At 45.0% G+C, this 20,187-nt stretch overlaps 2 protein-coding genes and 1 pseudogene across 2 annotated transcripts; all 3 read right to left on the bottom strand.

Moving 5' to 3' along the window:
- Positions 1-4,050: 4,050 nt before the first annotated feature.
- Positions 4,051-13,297, bottom strand: LOC119355029 (annotated as a pseudogene).
- Positions 13,298-13,534: 237 nt separating this feature from the next.
- LOC119288252 (disease resistance protein RGA2-like) lies at positions 13,535-15,412 on the bottom strand. Its single transcript, XM_037567889.1, has one exon. The coding sequence runs from the start codon at positions 15,171-15,173 to the stop codon at positions 13,695-13,697; it is 1,479 nt and encodes a 492-aa protein (XP_037423786.1). The 5' UTR covers positions 15,174-15,412; the 3' UTR covers positions 13,535-13,694.
- A 1,329-nt stretch (positions 15,413-16,741) lies between these two features.
- On the bottom strand, positions 16,742-18,685 carry LOC119288245 (disease resistance protein RGA2-like). Its single transcript, XM_037567879.1, has one exon. It carries the CDS (start codon positions 18,575-18,577, stop codon positions 17,093-17,095), a length of 1,485 nt encoding a protein of 494 aa, XP_037423776.1. The 5' UTR covers positions 18,578-18,685; the 3' UTR covers positions 16,742-17,092.
- Between the last annotated feature and the right edge of the window lie 1,502 nt (positions 18,686-20,187).

Below are 20,187 nucleotides of genomic sequence, written 5' to 3'. Positions count from 1 at the left end.
TCAAAGCTACTCATGGCATAGTCATCAAAGTGAAATTGACAAGATAATTCTTTCCCCACGACTTATCTGGGGATCCCCATTAGTGATTAGCGCCTCACCGTAGCGGACCTCCGCCCTTCCGTGACCCGAATGCAACACCGGGTTGAGCCCTGGAAGGGCCGATGGCTCTCGAAGGCGGCGAGGGTAATCCTCATCAACTCCTCGCTGGCTAGCCTCCCCTGGTTCCTCATGAGCTTCTATAGCCTCCATGAGACGCTTCACCAGGAGGTGGCCAAATATCAGTCCAGGTTCTTCTGGGCTGGCGAGGGGGACAAGCAAAAATACCATATGATGAGCTGGCCTGACATTTGCAAACCCAAGGACCATGGAGGTCTGGGGATCTTGTCTTCCCGTCGCATGAACATTGCTCTCCTGACCAGATGGCTATGGCGTATCGCCAACGGGGAGGGCGGCCTCTGGCTTACCGTCATCCAGAATAAGTATCTCTGGGGCCAACCTCTAGCTTTCTGCCAGCGCTCTGGGGGATCCCAGTTCTGGCAAGTTGTGATTCAGCTTCTTCCCGTGCTCTGAATTGGCACGTCCATCTCTGTGGGTTCCGGGTCCTCGATCCTATTTTGGTTCGACCGCTGGCTTGGGGATTCCTCTCTGGCCGCCCGCTTCCCGGGCTTATTTGCCATTGCGGCTGACCCCCGGATTTCCGTCGAGAGGGCCCTTATTGACTTAGGGCGTCTCGCCTTTCGGCGCCCCTTTGGCCCCCAGGAGGTTGACGCGTGGGACGCCCTTCTACAAGACATCGCTATCTTGCCGATGGATGTAGAGGGCGCCGCTGACTCCATGACGTGGTGCCTGGAGCCCTCGGGATGCTTCTCCACGAAGTCTCTGTACGCTGCCATCGCCCCCTCGCTGGCCCCTGAGCCCTTTAGCCTGATCTGGGACATTCGCCTCCCCCTTAAGATCTGGATATTCCTCTGGTAGTGGATCCGGGGACGTCTCCCCTCTGGGGTTGAAGTCCGCAAGCGCAATGGCCCTGGGGACGGGATGTGTCCCCTATGCGCCACGATTGAGGATTCGAACCACATTTTCTTCAACTGCTCCACGGCCCCGTTCCTGTGGCCGTGCTTCCGTGAAACGATCGGCGGACAATGGTGCAATACCAACTTCCCCGACTTACTCGCGAAGATCCATGCCTCCTCCCCGCGTTACCGCCATATTAGATGGTTGTGCATTGGGATCCTCGCGTGGACGCTTTGGAATATTCGCAACAAGCTTGTGCCTTTGCGACGTGCGACTGACGCGATCTTCAAAATATGTGGCTATTTGCAGCTCTGGCGGCCGCTTAGCCGCCCCCAGGACCGGAGCGTCATCAACACCCTCCTCACTGACCTTCGATCGATGGCCTTCCGCATGGCGCCCCCGCTTCCGCCACCGCCGCCGAAGCCTGATTAGGCATGCTTCGTTTGTGGCGGTCTTTGTGTGTGTCCTTTTGTTCTTAGGGCTTGTTGAGCTGTGCCCTCAGCATTAACCTTACTGCTACCTTATCTGTGTGTGTGTAACTTTGAGTGTGTGTGTGTGTGTGAACATTTTTGGATGTTTGGCTCGGGCGGTTTGCTTTATATATAAAGCAGGGTGAAAGCCTTTTTCGGTAAACTTCTCGTCATAGACGTGACCTAATTTTCACGATGTCCACACATCTGTCAAGTGTAGTGCACCAACCATCCTAGAAGTTCCTGGGCAGGGCCCACTTCATATCTATGACACAACGGGCCACAGTCCTATGATGATTTTCAGACTTCGTCTTACTCTCTCCGTTCCTAAATACTTGCCTTTCTAAGGATTTCAACAAGTGACTACATACGGAGCAAAATGAGTGAATCTACACTCTAAAATATGTCTATATACATCCGTATATGTGGTAGTCCATTTGAAATCTCTAAAAAGACAAATATTTAGGAATGGAGAGAGTGGATTATTGTCAACTCGGTTGAGCGTCAACCATGGCTATAACGAAACAAATATAATCATCATAGATGTGCTCACATCTATGATGATTTTTCTCGACCATGGAGTCATTTATACCACTATTTGTTGTAGTGATATGCATATGAGAACAAGCACCGGAAATGACATGGGATAACCATAACCATTGGCGTTCTCACCTATTAGTTTAAATAGTAGAAGCCAGCAAAAAGGAAACATGATGCATGATGTCCACGTGAACTGTGTGATATCATCAAATCTAAATTTATTGCAAGATATTCCTGGCATGCATTCCCACTAAAAGCAGTGTGAATAGATGACAAATGAAATGTAAGTAATGGAACCTACCATTTAACTACTAGCTTAACATAATGATACTGGTAAACACATAAAGTCTAAATTATCTAATGATTCTTATCCAACTACCTAGTAAGGGGAAGTTATCACGAACTTGTATGGTGTAGCATGTTTGTTCATTTATTCACTCAGTTTTTTTTGTTTCTTTTTCTTTCACTATTTAATTTTGTTTATATTTTCAAAATATTCTAAATACATATATTTCAGAGAAATTTACTTCAATTTTGAAAAGCATTCGTCGTGCATTGAAAAATGCTCATCAAGTGTAAACAAATATTCATGCAACTTTTAAAGAATGTTAGTACCAACCAAATTCATGACATTAGAAAATCTAACGTGTTTCAAAAAATATGTCCGTGACCTTTCAAGAAAATTTTAAAAGACCACTCAAAAAATATTAATAACATTTTACAAAAAGTGTTCGCGTGTTCTAAAAATATGTTCACGAATATTTTGTAAAAATGTCAATAGAATGTGAAAAACGATGTTCATGTAATTTACAAATAAAAATACCTGTAGCATTTTCAAAATTCAACTGTTTCAAATATATGTTTTTGACATTTTTAAAAATATTTTAAAAATCATGTTTAAAAAATGTTTGGTACCATTCATAAAATGTTCAGTGTGTATTGAAATTGCTTAACATTTACTCACAAAAATATTCAAACAAGTATTAAAAAACAATTATACTCTCTTCGTAAAGAAATATAAGAGCGTTTAGATCACTACTTTAGTGATCTAAGTGCTCTTATATTTCTTTACAGAGGGAGTACAATGTAAAAAATATTCAAGTAATTAAAAAAATATTTAGTACCATTCAAAAAAATTCAACGTGTATTTGAATAATGTTTAACATGGATATTTTTTTTTCAAAAACTACTATTCAAAAAAAACTCATGATATATTTGAAAAATGTTCAAGTTCCATCAAAATATATTCCATGTATATACAAATAGAGTATAACACATATTGAAAAAATTAGACATGTATTAAAAAAGAAAAGGAATACGAAAAAGAAAAAGAGAAAACAGAAGCAACATAGGCAGAAAAAAAAGAGAGGAGGAAAGTATAGTTTTCCCACTCAAATGTCGTCTTATGGATCAAATCACGGATAAATCACCCCCAGACTTGTCGGCCCTGAGTGTTTTTGCTCTGATAAGTATACTACATGGAAGGTTCTAAAACCGGTCGATACCGGTCAGTAGAACCTTCCCAAAACCGGTTTAATCGGTCGACCCACTAAGATGTGAGCGACCCCAGTGACAGAGGCGAGGCCAGGCTCCCTCTCGCAATAAGCCGATATAGGTTTGGCGATTAGGGTCCATCTATATCTCTATCAACACCTCAACAGAGATTTTCTTTAAGCATAATAGTGCAGGCAGTTACATTTTTGTGTAAATAAAATTACAGTTTTCTAAATCAAATGATACTTACAGAAATCTCAGACTATTGAGACCTACTAACAAGACATATGCCCCTCAAAAAAAAAAACTAACAAGACATATATCCTTGTCCAAGAAATGATTTTATTCCAAGGCTTGTTTGTTCAGACAAGAGTATGTATATACACCAAGTGATTGCAACTAAACGATGGGCTAGCTACTGGCCGGGTACCAACCACAACATACTCCACTTGAAGATCGTGGTGTTCTTGTTCTAGTGCCGCGCAAACTCGCACTCACACACATACAGGTACCTGCAGTACGGCGGTCTCAATCTCGCTCCATGGCGATGGACGTCAGCGACTCAGCGTCCTGAAGAAGTACCAGTAGGCCTCTTCAGGCAGGCGTGTTAGCCTGACGGCCTCGGTTGTCCATGAGCCTTCGTCGATGTCTTCGGGGAGCTCCATGACAAGCAAGGATCTTTCTTCAACTGATACAGCGATGCTGATGCTTCGGTGCTTGATTGCACACCGGTCTCTGAAAGTGGCTATCGTTTCATCTGTAACAAGACTGTCTCCGGTGTAGAACAGGAAGTGATTGCGCGCCCGCTCATCATCACAAACATGCTCGATGAGATATCCTCAGAAGCAGCTGGCGCAGCCTCTGAAGATCCTCCTTGGCGATTGTCTACTCGCAGCACTTCTCAACCAAAACAGCGGATAGGAGCGCCTCCATTGTGAAGCACAAGAAAACAGGAATCTATCCCAGCCTTTCACCAGATAGATGGTGCTATGAGCTTGAAAGAGTCTTCAGGTAGGCAGTTGCTCACTCGGTGACTTTGAACGGACAGCTGAAAGCTTCAGAAGGCAATTGTATACCAAATTTAAGAAAATATACCTATCCAATCGTCCAACAAAAGGCAACAATGTTATGACCGAAGATTGTGCTATAAGTTTCAGAAAATGATGGCTGTCCTAATCTTTAATTCTTTATTGACCCATCCAACAAAAGTGATATTGTTATGAGTTATGACAGAAGAAAAGTACTGTACCTGGCTTTTATTCAGAGGTCAACACGGTGGAAACTTGACGCTACAGGTTTCCATTTTTCTTCTGTTCTTTCCACACACCTGCCCAATCTGACAGTGATTATGTCCGCCCACTGTGTTCTTCTTTCAGCTGTTGTTCCAACTTGTTAGCCTGAACTCCCCAGACCGTAGTTGGTCATGCAGGCAACTGCGGGGTAGCATCTGCATCCGGTGATCCTCCCTCGCCGATGTCGAGGGTACTTGTCCTGCCTCTGAGCTGCACGGCAATTTCGTGCAAATGATTCGTAACTGGAAAGATATTAGTACTAGCAAGATATATCAGCTTTGTCCAAAAATTGAAAATATAGTCTGCAATAAGTAGGTAACCCCACATGGACTTTATTCAAAGGGTTTGCTTCCTGAGATGAAGAGTATACAAGAGTGATTACAAACAAAGCCAGTAATTAGGGCACCCCTACAGAATGAGCTACTGGGTTCCAGTATACTCCATCTAAGATCGATCGGTCTAGGACCACATCAACTTAAACCAAGCACCAACATTCAGAACAACATGCAAGGAAGCCTAATACATACTCCCTCCGTTCGGAATTACTTGTCGAAGAAATGGATGTATCTAGATGTATTTTATTTCTAGATACATCCATATCCAAGACAAGTAATTTATTTCTAGATACATCCATATCCAAGACAAGTAATTCCGAACGGAGGGAGTACCAATCTGGTAAGCCATACATAATTAATCGAGTATACAAGAGGAGAACTATGGTGTGGGGTTCTTGTGCCGCACAAACTCACAAGCATATACGTAGTTGTAGTATGGCGGTATGGGAGACCTCCAGCCCAAGATCTCAAATTTTCCCAGCGGCACGGTGCTCCATGTCCTCGATAGAACATCCACCAGTGTTATCGTCGGAACCTCGCCCTGAGCAGCATGCCCTTTTTGGTAAATATCATGTAGCACAAAGAGGTTAAGATCCTCAGATACTCGCCGTGTTTGAGCAAGGCTCCAAACATACCGAGGCTTATCCCCGTGAAGATATTCACCAGCCAACAATGCATTCTTCTCCAGATACTTCCTATTGTTTCTGAGAACCCTGCACCAGAACTGGATGCTGAGATTTTCTCTCAGTAAGGCAGCGACAATATATACGAAGATGAAAGATCCTCGCATCCCGAGGGCTGCCTCCATAGCTATGGAAGTTAACTTTGGGTGCTCCTCCGGGTCCGTGCTTCCAAACACGAGCATCTTGAAGAAATACCAGTAAGCTTCTTTAGACAAACAACTTAGCTTGATGGCTTCCGTTGTTCCAAACCTGAGCATCTTCTCTGATCGGCTAGTCACTATGATTTTACTCCCACTTGTCATGCATCTTTCAGCAGAGTGCAGCAGCCTCTTCCACACCCCTTCGTCCACATCCCCTATGAGCTCAATAACAACCAATGACCTTTCATTACCTGATGCAATATTTTGATGCTTGATCACACAATGGTCTCTAAAAGTCATCACCGTTTCATCTTTAAGGCCATTTCCGCTGTAGAGCAAGATCGAGGAGAAGTGACTGCGCACACGCTCATCATTGCAAACATATTCCACAAGAGTGCTCTTCCCAATAAATCTAGGACCAACGATTGGAAGGACACCCAAACTCCCAGCCCCTAGAGGATCAGCTTGTAGCAAGAAGCTGATGGCTTGTTCCCTCTCCATTTGGCGGCCGAACATACACTTGTCAAAAAATAAATACGCACCATAAGGTTGGCGGTACATGCGAGGGTAGCTCATCAAAATTATGACAAACACCTTCATATCAGCAACCATGCTTTCCAGGACAAGAACAACATGTTTCAACTCCTTACTGACGTCTCTACCAAATTCTATGCTCCCAATTTGAGTGTCGCTAGAAAGGCGGCGAAAGCGCTTAGCCGGATTAAATTTGGATTGAACGAACGAGCAGAGACTCACCTCCTCATCGCCGGTCTTCTTCTCTCTGCACCTGAAGGCATCTAGAAGGTAGTACCCTCTGAACATTTGCTCTCTCATCGTGCTAGCCTGATGTATCATCCCCCGGTTTGTGACACACCGCCCTTCGGCCTCCTCGACAACAGCACTTACCCTCAGAAGCAGCTGGCGCAGCCTCTGCAGATCCTCCACGGCTGTCTGCTCGTTGCGCTTCTCGGCCACGAAGGATATAGCTCTGCCGACAAGATCACCAAGAAGTGCAGAAATGATTGCCTCCATTGTGAAGCGCAAATGAACAGGAAGCCCTCCCAGCCTATTACCAGATAGATGGTGCTCTGAGCTAGAAAGACTTAGGAATTTGCTTACTCCATGACTTTGAATGGTTAGCTGAAAGCTTCAGAAGGCACTTGTGCTTTAAATTTCAGAAAATAGGTGTTCCTAGTCTTCATTGATCCATCCACTGAAGGCGACACTGTTTTGACAGAAGAAAAGTATTTGTTTTTGAATGAAACGGATGTCTAAATGGTGGAAAAGGATGTCGAAATGGTGGAAACTTGATGCTGCACGTCTCTTCTGCTGGGAACAAAAGTCAAATCACACGCTTCTGCTCTTTCCAACACCAGCAGAATCTGGCATTGGTTGTTTTCACTCACTGTGTTTTTTTACTGTTGTTTCGCCCTGTCAGTCAAAACTCAAAACTCCTTGCATGGAGATACTGATCTTTGTAGCAACACATGCAGGTTGTCTGAAATCTGAAATCCCCACACTGCGCGGGTGTTGTTTTCTTCTAAGTTCTACTACAAGACACTGTCAACAAGCATCATGGTTGAGAAGTGCTGTGAACACGCAACTGCGGTTTAGCTTGCGGAGTTAGGCAGTTGCTGACTCATGACTTTAAAGGTCAGTTGAAAGCTTCAGAAAGCAACTGTGCAAAATATTCAGAGAATAGGCGTTTGAACCAGCGAACAATACTGTTACGACAGAAGAAAAGTTACTGTTTCTGATTGAAAGGCCAGCGTGGTGGAAACTTGAAGCCCCGTTTTCCACCTGTTGGGGTCAACAGTGAGATCACATTTTCTTCTGTTCTTTCCAACACCTGACCCCAGTCCATCAGGCAGTGGTGTTGTTTTTTCAGCTGTTCTTTCATCTTGATGGCCCGAACTCTCGTGTGGATTTTCACTTGTGGTACTGATCTTTGTAGCAGCATGCAGGTCGACTGAACCCCCAGATTGTCATGAGTGTTGTTTCTACTCCTTGCTGGCTTTCTGTAACAATTACCATGCTCTCAGTCTGAGTGTCACTAGAAAGGCGGCTAAAACTCTTAGCTGGGTTAAATTTGCGTTGAGCGAACAAGGAGCGACTCACCTCCTCATTGTCAGTCCTCTTCTCTCTGCACTTGAAGATGTCGAGAAGGTAGTACCCTCTGAACATTTGCTTCATCATCATGCTAACCTGACAGATCATCCCTCGCCCCTCGGTTAGTGACACGCTGCCCCTCAGCCTCCTCAATGATGGCACATAACCTCACGGCAATTCTCGACCACGAAGCATATGGCTCTGCTGACAATATCACCAACTGCAAAAAATTGTGCCACCATCATAAACTTGAAGCAAACAGGAACCCCTCCCAGGCTCACCAGAACTTGAAGGAGTTAGGAAGTTGCTGAATCAATGACTTTGAATGGCCAGCTGAAGCTACAGAAAGCAATGATGCTGTAACTTCCAGAAAATAGGTTCTCTCCTCAATAGTCTTCATTGACCCATTCAACAAAGTCGGCGTTATTGTGACAGAAGAAAAGTACTCCCTCCGTCCGGAATTACTTGTCGCGGAAATAGCTAAAAATGAATGTATTTATAACTAAAATACGTCGTATTTCCAGACGGAGGGAGTACCTGTTTTTGATTTAGAGGTCAACATGGTAGAAACTTGAACTGCATGTTTGCACCATTGAAATCAATAGCCAAATCACATTTTTTTCCTATGTTTTTTCCAACACCTGTACAATCAAGCAATGGTTGTCTCTGCTCACCGTGTTCTTTCAACTGTTCTTTCATCCTGCACAATCTCTGGGTGGTGCAGCCGTTCGTTGGAAATAAGGTAATAGCAATATATGTCAGCTTTGCCCAAAAAGTGAAAAAAGTCTGCAGAAATATCAACTAGATTTTATTCCAAGGATTTGTTTATTGAGATCAAGAGTATACAGGTGATTACAAACATAACACTACATGATGATCTACTGCATTCTAATTGCAGTATACTCCGTATAAGATCGATCAGTCTAGAACCAAATTAACTAAAATCAAGCACCAACATTTAGAACAACTTGCAAGGAAGTCTAATACATGCCAATCTGGTGGTAAACAAACATAATTGATCGAGTATACAAGAAGAGAACTACGATGTGGTGTTCTGCCGCACAAACTCACAAGCATTTATGTAGTTGTAGTATGGTGGTATGAGAGACCTCCAGCACAAGACCTCAAATTTTCCCTGTGGCACAGTGCTCCATCTACTAAATAGAACATCTACCACTGTTATCCTCGGAACTTCGCCCTGAGCAGCAGGCCCTTTTTGATAACTATGATGGAGCAGAAAGGGCTTAAGATCCTCAGAAACTCGCCGTGTTTCAGCAATGGTCATAATATACTGAGACTTGTCCACATCACAATATTCACCGAACAACAATAAATTCTTCTGCATGTACTTCCTAAAGCTTCTGAGAACCCTGCACCAGAACCAGGCACAGAAATTTTCTCTCAGTAAGGCGGCAATAACATATGCAGAGATGAAAGATCCGCCCATCCTGAGGGCTAGCTCCATGGCTATGGATGTTAACCTTGGGTGCTCCTCCGGGTCCGTGCTTCCAAACACAAGCATCTTGAAGAAATACCAGTAAGCTTCTTCAGACAAACAACTTAGCTTGATGGCTTCCGTTGTTCCAAACCTGACAATCTTCTCTGATCGGCTAGTCACAATGATTTTGCTCCCACATGTCATGCAACTTTCAGCCGAATGCAGCAGCCTCTTCCATGCCTCTTCGTCCACGTTCCCTAGGAGATCAATGACAACCAACGACCTTTCTTTACCCGAGGCAATATTTTGATGCTTGATCACGCAATGATCTCTAGAAGTCATTGCAGTTTCATCTTTAAGGTCATTTCCGCTGTAGAGCAAGATCAAGGAGAAGTGATTGCGCACACGCTCATCGTCGCAAACATGTTCCACAAGAGTGCTCTTCCCAATAAGTCCAGGGCCAACAATTGGAAGGACACCCAAATTCTCACCCCTTAGAGGCTCACCTTGTAGCAGGAAGCTGATGACTTGTTCCCTCTCCATTTGGCGGCCGAACATACACTTGTCCAAAAATAAATATGCACCATAAGGTTGGCGGTGCATGCGAGGATAGCTCATCAGAAACATAGCAAACTCCTTCATATCAGCAACCATGCTTTCCAGGGCAATAACAACATGTTTCAACTCCTTACTGATGTCTCTACCAAATTCTATGCTCTCAATTTGAGTGTCGCTAGAAAGACGGCGAAAGCGTTTAGCCGGATTAAATTTGGATTGAACGAACGAGAAGCGACACACCTCCTCATCGCCGGTCTTCTTCTCTCTGCACTTGAAGGTGTCGAGAAGGTAGTACCCTCTGAACATTTGCTTTGTCATCATGCTAACCTGACAGATCATCCCTCGGTTTGTGACACACCGCCCCTCGGCCTCCTCGACGATGGCACGTAACCGCAGAAGCAGCTGGTGCAGCCTCTGCAGATCCTCTTCCGCGGTTCTCTGCTCACGGCACTTCTCGACCACAGAGGATATGGCTCTACCAGCAAGATCACCAAGAACTGCAGAAATGAGTGCCTCCATTGTAAACTGCAAGCAAACAGGAATCCCTGCCAACCTCTCATCAGATAAATGGTGTCTCTGAACTTGAAGGACTTAAGCAGTTGCTGACTCGGTGACTTTGAATGGTCAGTTGAAAGCTTCAGAAAGCAATTGTGCTGTAAGTTCCAGAAAATAGGTGTTCTCATAGTCTTCATTGACCCATTCAATAAAGGCGACATATTGTTTTGACAGAAGAAAAGTACCAGTTTTTTATTTAGAGGTCAACATGGTGGAAGCTTGACGCTACATGGTGATTTAGAGGTCACAACTTTGTTCCATGCTTCCAAACACCTACAGAATCAAGCAGTGGTTGTTTCTGCAGTCTCTGAGCAGTGCGGCCGTTTGCTTAAAAGAAATGGCCTTCTCAAGTCACTGTAAACAAGGTAAAACAGAGTCAGCATTACTATCAACTACCCCCTCCGTTCCTAAATATTTGTCCTTTTAGAGATTTCAACAAGTGACTACATACGAAGCAAAATGAGTGAATCTACACTCTAAAATATGTCTATATACATCCGTATGTGGTAGTTCATTTGAAACTCTAAAAAGACAAATATTTAGGAATGGAGGGAGTAGATCTTATTCCAAGGCTTTTTTTATATGGAAGAGTATACAATTGATTATAAGCACATTAAGTAATTACATTTCTGGTAATACAATAGATTATAAGCACTACAATAGATTACTACACCAGAAGTCTTAGCACACATGCATATCTGGTAAGCCATTTTCTGTAAATAAAATTACATTTTTTCTAAATCAAATGAGACTTAAAGAAATCTCAGATGATTGAGACGTACTAGCAGGACATATGTCCAAGAAATGACTGTAACTACACTCTGAGCTGCTGGCCGGGTACCAACCACGACATACTCCAATATAAGATCGGTCAATCAAGAACTCGGAACATGCATGAACCACCTCTACGGCTCACTTTCGATCGTGGTCTTCTTGTTCTTGTGCTGCACAAACTCGCACTCGCACACATACACGTACCTGTAGTACGGTGGTATGAGGGACCTCCAGAACAACACCTCGGACCTGCCCCATGGCGCGGCGGCGGTCCCGGACAGGAGGTCGACCACCGTCACCCTCGGTGCCTCAGTGCGATCATCCAGCCCTCTCTGGTAGCTATCGCACAGCAGGAACAGCTTGAGACGACCCAGACACGGCGCTTGGGCCATGCTCCAGACGTACCAGGACTGGAGGTCGAGAGGGTACTCGCCGCCCAGCAGCATGGTGTTCTTCTGCAAGTAGTCCCTGAAATGTGCGAGGACCCTGCGCCAGGACCGGGCGCAGAGACGGTCTGCGCCCAGTCCCAGCAACAGGCCGGCGCTGATGAACGCGTTCATGAATGAGCCACGCATCTCAACAGTGAGCTCCATGGCAATTGGCAATGGACGTCAGCTCCGGGTGATCCTCGGGGTCCGTGCTACCGAATGCCAGCGTCCTGAAGAAGTACCAATAGGCCTCTTCGGGCAGACGTTCTAGCCTGGCCGCCTCAGTTGTTCCGAGACTGGCCACCTTCTCCGATCGGCTAGTGATTATGATCTTGCTCCCAGGTTTCAGGGATCTCGTGGAAGAGCACAACAGCCCCCTCCATGTGTCTTCGTCGAAGTCTTCACAGAGATCGACGACAAGCAAGGATCTTTCCTCAACCGAGGCGATGTTGATGTTTTGGTGCTTGATTGTACAGTTATCTCTAAAAGTTGTTGCCGTTTCATCTGTATTGAGGATGTCTCCGGTGTAGAACAAGATCGACGAGAAGTGGTTGCGCACCCGCTCGTCGTCGCAAACATGCTCCACGAGAGTGCTTTTCCCAATAAGTGCAGAACCAACGATCGGAAGGACACCAGGATCTCCATTCCCTAGCGCAGCCTCTGAAGATCCTCCTTGGTGGTTGTCTGCTCGCGGCACTTGTCGACCACAACGGATATAGCTCTGCTGACAATATCTCCAAGAACTGCGGAGATGAGCACCTCCATCGCGAAGTGCAAACTACCCCTCCCAGCCTCTCACCGTCACCGGATAGATGGTGGTCTGAGCTTGAAGGACTTAAGCAGTTGCCAAGTCAGGTGCACTGAGCTTGAAGGAATTAGGCAGTTGCAGACTTGATGACTTTGAATGGCCAGCTAGTCTTCATTGACCCATCGGGTGTTCTAGTCTTCATGGACTCTCTATCTGCCCTCTCATCACGCTAGCCTGACGGATCATCCCTCAGTGTGCGACACGACACCCCTCGGCCTCCTCGACAGCAGCAGATATCCTCAGAAGCAGCTAGCGGCGCCTCTGTATATTATCCTCTGCTCCTTGGCCAACCAAGACAGATATGGATCTGCTGACAATATCACCAAGAACCGTAGAAATTATTGCCTCCATTGTGAAGTGCAAACACACAGGAACCCTCCCAGCCATTCACCAGCTAGTGGTGCTCTGAGCTTGAGGAAATTAGGAAGCTGCTGACTCAGTGACTTTGAACGGTCAGCTGAAAGCTACAAAAGGCAATTGTGTTACGAATTTCAGAAAGTAGGTGTCTTCCTAGTTTTTATTGCTGCTACATGAAAGTGACATTGTTGTGACAGAAGAAGAAAAGTACCTGTTTTTGCTTTAGAGGTCAACATGGTGGACACTTGACGCTGAATGCTTGCACCAGTGGAATCAATAGCCAGATCACATTTTTCCTCCATACTTTCCAACACCTGCGAAATTAAGCAGTGGTTGTGTCTGCTCACCCTGTTCTCATCCTGCACAATCTCTGAGTGATGCAGCCGTTCTTTGGAAACAAGGTACTAGCAAGATATATCAGCTTTGAAAAAAAAAGTGAAAACAGAGTCCGCATAAATATCAACTAGATTTTATTCCAAGGCTTTATTCAATGAGATGAAGAGTATTCAAGTGATTACAATCACAGCCCTACATGATGATCTACTGAGTTCTAGTTGCAGTATACTCCGTATAAGATCAATCAGTCTAGAACCAGATCAACTAAAATCAAGCACCGACATTTAGAACAACATGCAAGGAAGTCTAATACATGTTAATCTGGTAAGCCAAACATAATTGATCGAATATACAAGAAGAGTATTACGGTGTGGTGTTCTTGTGCTGCACAAACTCACAAACATATATATAGTTGTAGTATGGTGGTATGACAGACCTCCAGCACAAGACCTCAAATTTGCCCTGTGGCACAGTGCTCCATCTACTGAATAGAACATCTACCACTGTTATCCTCGGAACTTCGCCCTGAGCAGCCGGCCCTTTTTGATAACTAGGATAGAGCAGAAAGAGCTTAAGATCCTTAGAAACTCGCTGTGTTTCAGCAATGGTCATAATATACCGAGACTTATCCACGTCACGATATTCACCGAACAACAATAAATTCTTCTGCATGTACTTCCTAAAGCTTCTGAGAACCCTGCACCAGAACCAGGCACTGAGATTTTCTCTCAGTAAAGCGGCAATAACACATGCAGAGATGAAAGATCCGCACATCCTGAGGGCTAGCTCCATGGCTATGGATGTTAACCTTGGGTGCTCCTCCGGATCCGTGCTTCCAAACACAAGCATCTTGAAGAAATACCAGTAAGCTTCTTCAGACAAACAACTTAGCTTGACAGCTTCCGCTGTTCCAAACCTGATCATCTTCTCTGATCGGCTAGTCACTATGATTTTACTCCCACTTGTCATGCAACTTTCAGCAGAATGCAGCAGCCTCTTCCATGCCTCTTCGTCCACATCCCCTAAGAGTTCAATGACAACCAACAACCTTTCTTTACCCGAGGCCATATTTTGATGCTTGACCACGCAATGATCTCTAAAAGTCATTGCAGTTTCATCTTTAAGGTCATTTCCATTGTAGAGCAAGATCAAGGAGAAGTGATTGTGCACACGCTCATCGTCGCAAACATGTTCCACAAGAGTGCTTTTCCCAATAAGTCCAGGACCAACGATCGGAAGAACACCCAGATTCTCACCCCCTAGAGGCTCAGGTTGTAGCAAGAAGCTGATGGCTTGTTCCCTCTCCATTTGGCGACCGAACATACACTTGTCAAAAAATAAATATGCACCATAAGGTTCGCGGCACATGCGAGGATAGCTCATCAGAAATATAGCAAACTCCTTCATATCAACAACCACGGTTTCCAGGGCAAGAACAAGCTGTTTCAACTCCTTACTGATGTCTCTACCAATTTCTATGCTCTCAATTTGAGTGCCGCTAGAAAGGCGGCGAAAGCGCTTTGCGGGGTTAAATTTGGATTGAATGAACAGGGAGCGACTCACCTCCTCATCGTCGGTCTTCTTCTCTCTGCACTTGAAGGTGTCGAGTAGGTAGTGCCCTCTGAACATTTGCTTTCTCATCATGCTAACTTGACAGATCATCCCTCGGTTGGTGACACACCGCCCCTCGGCCTCCTCGATGATGACACGTAACCTCAGAAGCAGCTGATGCAGCCTCTGCAGATCGTCTTCCTCGGTTCCCTGCTCACGGCACTTGTCGACCACGAATGATATGGCTCTGCCAGCAAGATCACCAAGAACTGCAGAAATGAATGTCTCCATTATGAAGTGCGAGCAAACAGGACCTCCTCCAAAGCCTCAGATTAGCTAGATGGTACTCTAAGCTGGATGGAGTTAGGCAGCTACTGACTCTATGGCTTTTAAACGGTCAGTGGAAAGCAACAGAAAGCAATCATGCAAAAAAATCAGAGAAAGGCGGCTAGGACAGAAGAAAAGTATCTGCTCCTGATTCAAAGGTCGGCGTGGTGGAAACTTGAAGCTGCATGTTTCCCCTGCTGGGATCAACATCAGGCAGTGGTTGTGTTTGCTCACTCCCATACAAACTCACAGTCGTATGTGTAGCTTTGGTACAGTATATACGAGACTTGCAGCACCAGACGTCAAATTTGCCCCGTGGAAGAGCGCTCCAGGTACCGGATAGAGGATCCACCGCTGATATCCTTGGAACCTCGTCATGAGCAGCAGGACCTTTTTGGTAGCAACCACGTCGCATCAAACACTTAAGATCCTTGGGCCCTTGCCTTGTTTAGGCCATGCTCCAAATATAGAGACCAGGGCTGCTGGTATTCATTGACCGGATATTGACCTAACCATGAGATATTCTTCTGAATATCCGCCTTCGTGTGTGTGAGAACCCTGCGCCACAACCAAGCACTGAGATCTGATCTCAGTAATGCGGCAGCAACATATGCGGTGATGAAAGATCTGTGTCTCAAGGGCTTAGCTCCATGGCTCTGGATGTTAACTTTGGGTGCTCCTCCGGATCAGTGCTTCCAAACACGGGCATCTTGAAGAAAATACCAGTAAGCTTATTCGACAAAAAAATTAGCTTGATGGCTTCCATTGTTCCAAAACTAACCATCTTCTCTGCTCAGCTTGTTCCCTCTCCATTTGGTGACCAAACAAACACTTGATGGCTTGTTGCTGACTTGGTGACTTTTAACGGTCAGTAGGAAGCTTCAGAAAGCAATTGTGCGAAAAATTCAAAGAATAGGCGTTTGACCCAGCCAACGAAGGTGACACTGTTATGTCAGAAAAAAAGTATTTATTTCTGATTTAATAAAAGTCAGTGTGGTGGAAACTTGAAGCTGCAAGTTTCCCCTGTTGGGATCAACAGTGAGATCACTTTTTTGTTCGGTCCTTTCCAACACCTGCGCAATCAGGCAGTGGTTGTGTTTGTTCACTCTGCTCTTTCAGCTGTTTTTTTATCTTGTTAGCTCCAGCTATCTGTGTTTATTTTCACTTGCGCTACTGATCTTTGTAGCAAGGCATGCAGGTTGCCTGAACTGAACTCCCCAGACTCGTGTGAGTGATGTTGTCTTCTACAAGACACCATTAACCAGCATCATGGCTGAAAGCTGCCAAACTTCGCAGCACGATTTGCAGAGGTTGCACCAGCTGATTCTGAGGATCTGTGCCGATGTTGAGGACGCACAGGGTACTTGCCCTTCATCGCCCTCTCTGAGCGGTGCCGTCATTCGTGTAAACAAAACGGGCTTCTCGAGTGGTTGGAAACAACACTAGATGTTAGTACTAGCAAGATATGTCAACTTTATACAGTAAGTGAAAGGAGAGTCTGCAGAAATATCAGCTACTTAGTCAAGGGCTTGTTTATTCAGATGAAGAGTACACAAGTGGTTACAAGCACAACCGGCAATTAAGGAGCCCTATGTAAACATCTAGCTCCATATAAGCTCAACCGGTAATTAAGGAGCCATATATGTACTAACACCTAGCTCCATACAAGTAAGCACAACCAGTAATTAGGTACCAGTTACAATATACTCCATATAAGCTCGAGTCAAGAACCAGATCAACTTAAATACACCAACTTTAACACCAGCAAAGCAAGGAAGTCGCATCTACCAATCTGGTGAACCATGGTCCATAAGACAAGAAGAGAACCACCAGTAATTCAAAGCAGTGTCACGACGGTGCCAAAGAGCGCTCCTCTTCTTCATCTATGCTGTGGTACTACTCTCGTGCCGGACAAACTCACAAACAGTTGTGTAGCTGTAGTACGGTGGTATAACAGACCTCCAGGACAAGACCTCAAATTTTCCCCGTGGCATAGCACTCCAGGTGCCAGATATAAGATCCATCACTGTTATCTTTGGAATCTCGCCATGAGAAGCAGGCCCTTTTTGAGGGTCACACCCTTGCAGATAGAACTTAATATCCTCAGAACCTTGCCGCCTTTTGGCCATGCTCCAAACATACCGTGGCTGTTCTTCATCAACAGGACATTCACCTAACAACAAGATATTCTTCTGCCTGTGCTCCCTAAGGTGTCTGAGAACCCTGCACCAGAACCGAGCACTAATATTTTCTCTCAGTAAGGCAGCAATGATATATGCGTATAAGAAAGATTCACGCATCTCTAGGGCTATCTCCATGGCAATGGATGTTAGCTTTGGGTGCTCCTCCGGATCCGTGCTACCAAACACGAGCGTCCTGAAGAAATACCAGTAAGCTTCTTTTGACAAATAATTTAGCCTGACAGCTTCCGTTGTTCCAAGACTGGCCGTCTTCTCTGATCGGCTGGTGATTATGATTTTGCTCCCATGTGGCATGTATAGTTCATACAAGTGTAGCAGCCTCTTCCATGCCCCTTTGTCCACATCCCCTAAGAGCTCAATGACAACCAACAACCTTTTTTCATCCAAGCCAATATTTTGATGCTTGATCGTACAATGATCTCTAAAACTTGTCACTGTTTCATCTTTAAGGTCGTTTCCAGTGTAGAGCAAGATCAAGGAGAAGTGATTCTGCACACGCTCATCATTGCAAACATGGTCCGCAAGAGTGCTCTTCCCAACTCGTGCAGGACCAACAATTGGAAGGACGCCCACATTTCCATTCCCTGGAGGCTCAGCTTGTAGCAAGAAGCTGATGGCTTGTTCCCTCTCCATTTGGCGGCAAAACATATACTTGTCCACAAATAAATATGCCCCATAGGGTTGCTGGTACATGCGAGGGTAGCTCATCAGAAATATAGCAAACTCCTTCATATCAGCAACCACGCTTTCTAGGCCAAGAACAACCTGTTTCAACTCCTGACTGCTTTCTCTACCAATTACCGTGCTCTCAATCTGACTGTTGCTAGAAAGACAGCGAATACGCTTAGCCGGATTGAAATTGGATTGAGCAAACAAGAAGCGACTCACCTCCTCATCATCGGCCTCCTTCTCTCTGGACCTGAAGGTGTCAAGAAGGTAGTACCCTCTGAACATTTGCTCTCTCATCGTGCTAGCCTGATGTATCATCCCTCGGTTTGTGACACGCCGCCCCTCGGCCTCCTCAACAACGGCACTTACCCTCAGAAGCAGCTGGCGCAGCCTCTGCAGATCCTCCTCAGAGGTTGTCTGCTCGCGGAGCTTCTTGACCACGAAGGATATAGCTCTGCCGACAAGATCACCAAGAACCGCAGAAATGATTGCTTCCATTGTGAAACGCAAACAAACAGAAAGCCCTCCCAGCCTCTTACCAGATAGATGGTGCTCTAAGCTAGAAAGACTTGGGAATTTGCTGACTCAATGACTTTGAATGGTTCGCTCAAAGCTTCAGAAGGCACTTGTGCTTTAAATTAGGTGTTTTCCTACTTTCTAGTCTTCATTGACCCATCCAATGATGGCGACATTGTTTTGACTTTGGAAAGAAGGAAAGTATTTGTTTTTGAAAAGGATATCGAAATGGTGGAAACTTGATGCTGCACGTCTCTTCTGCTGGGAACAAAAGTCAAATCACACTCCTCTTCCGTTCTTTCCAACACCAGCAGAATCTGGCATTGGTTGCTTTCACTCGCTGCTTTTTTTACTGTTGTTTCTTCTTGTCAGTCAGAACCCCTTGCATGGAGATACTGATCTTTGTAGCAACACATGCAGGTTGTCTGAAATCTGAACTCCCCACACTGTGCGGGTTTTGTGTTCTTCTAACTTCTACAAGACACTGTTAACAAGCATCATGGCTGAGAAGTGCTGGGAACAGGCAACTGCGGTACAGGATCTAGAGAGGCTGCTTCTGAGGATCTGTGCCGTTGTTGAGGAGGCCAAGAGGGGAGCGTCGCAAACTGAGGGATGATCCATCAAGTTGTGGAGCTCACTGGTGATTCCAGTAGTCGCACCTTAGACACTTCTAACAGTAGACATCTTTCAAAGCACAGAAAATTGCTAAAGTCGACAAAATTTTGATCCGACCAATTCAGCGAAAGACTTGTAAGTAGCAACTACCTGTTGCATAAAGACATAGCATGTGGGAGCTCAATGACTCTGAAACTACACGGCCATATGTCCTATAACTACAAAGAGATGAATAAATAAGGAAATATATGGAATAAATGAGCATGAACTTCAAACAGAAGATATCCTCAGAAAAAGCCGGCGCAGCTTCTGCAGATCCTCTTCCGTGGTTGTTTGCTCGTGGAACATCTCGACAGCGAAGGATATAGCTCTGCTGACAAGATCACTAAGAACCCCCAAAATGATTGCCTCTATTGTGAAATGTTTACAAACAGATGCCCCTCCCAGGCTGGTACTAGATAGATGGTGATCCAAGCTCGAAGGATATAGCTCTGCCGACAAGATCACTTAGAACCCCAGAAATGATTCCTCCATTGTGAAGTGTTTACGAACAGATACCCCTCCCACACCGGTACTAGATAGATGGTGCTCCAAGCTCGAAGGACTGAGGCATGCCTTCGAATGGTCAAACTGAAAGTTTCAGAAGGTAATTGTGCTATACTTTTCAAAAAAGTAGGTGTTATCCTCGTCTTTATTGACCCACCAACAAAGGCAACAATGTTATGACAGAAGATTGTGCTATAAGTTTCAGAAAATGGGGGTTCTCCTAATCTTTCTTTTTTTAACTTGGGTTCTCCTAATATGAAAGCAGAACTGCAATGACGGAAGAAAAGTGTTAGGAAATATGCAACTTGTATTCCCATGAGGCCATAGGCCGATATATATACATGTACAGATGTGAAACATATGCAGGAAACCCCTTATATAATGGGATAAATACAAAGGGGTACATGACTTATCATATAACTCTAACACCC

The sequence above is a fragment of the Triticum dicoccoides genome, chromosome 1A (genome assembly GCF_002162155.2).
Source record: "Triticum dicoccoides isolate Atlit2015 ecotype Zavitan chromosome 1A, WEW_v2.0, whole genome shotgun sequence".
NCBI lineage: Eukaryota > Viridiplantae > Streptophyta > Magnoliopsida > Poales > Poaceae > Triticum > Triticum dicoccoides.
The sequence above is the reverse complement of the archived record's forward strand: the minus strand, read 5'-3'. Positions and strand labels throughout refer to the sequence as shown.

What these genes read in the sequence shown, in the direction of transcription:
- LOC119288252 (XM_037567889.1), bottom strand. Translation starts at nt 15,173, where the DNA reads ATGGAGACATTCATTTCTGCAGTTCTTGGTGATCTTGCTGGCAGAGCC.
- LOC119288245 (XM_037567879.1), bottom strand. Translation starts at nt 18,577, where the DNA reads ATGGAAGCAATCATTTCTGCGGTTCTTGGTGATCTTGTCGGCAGAGCT.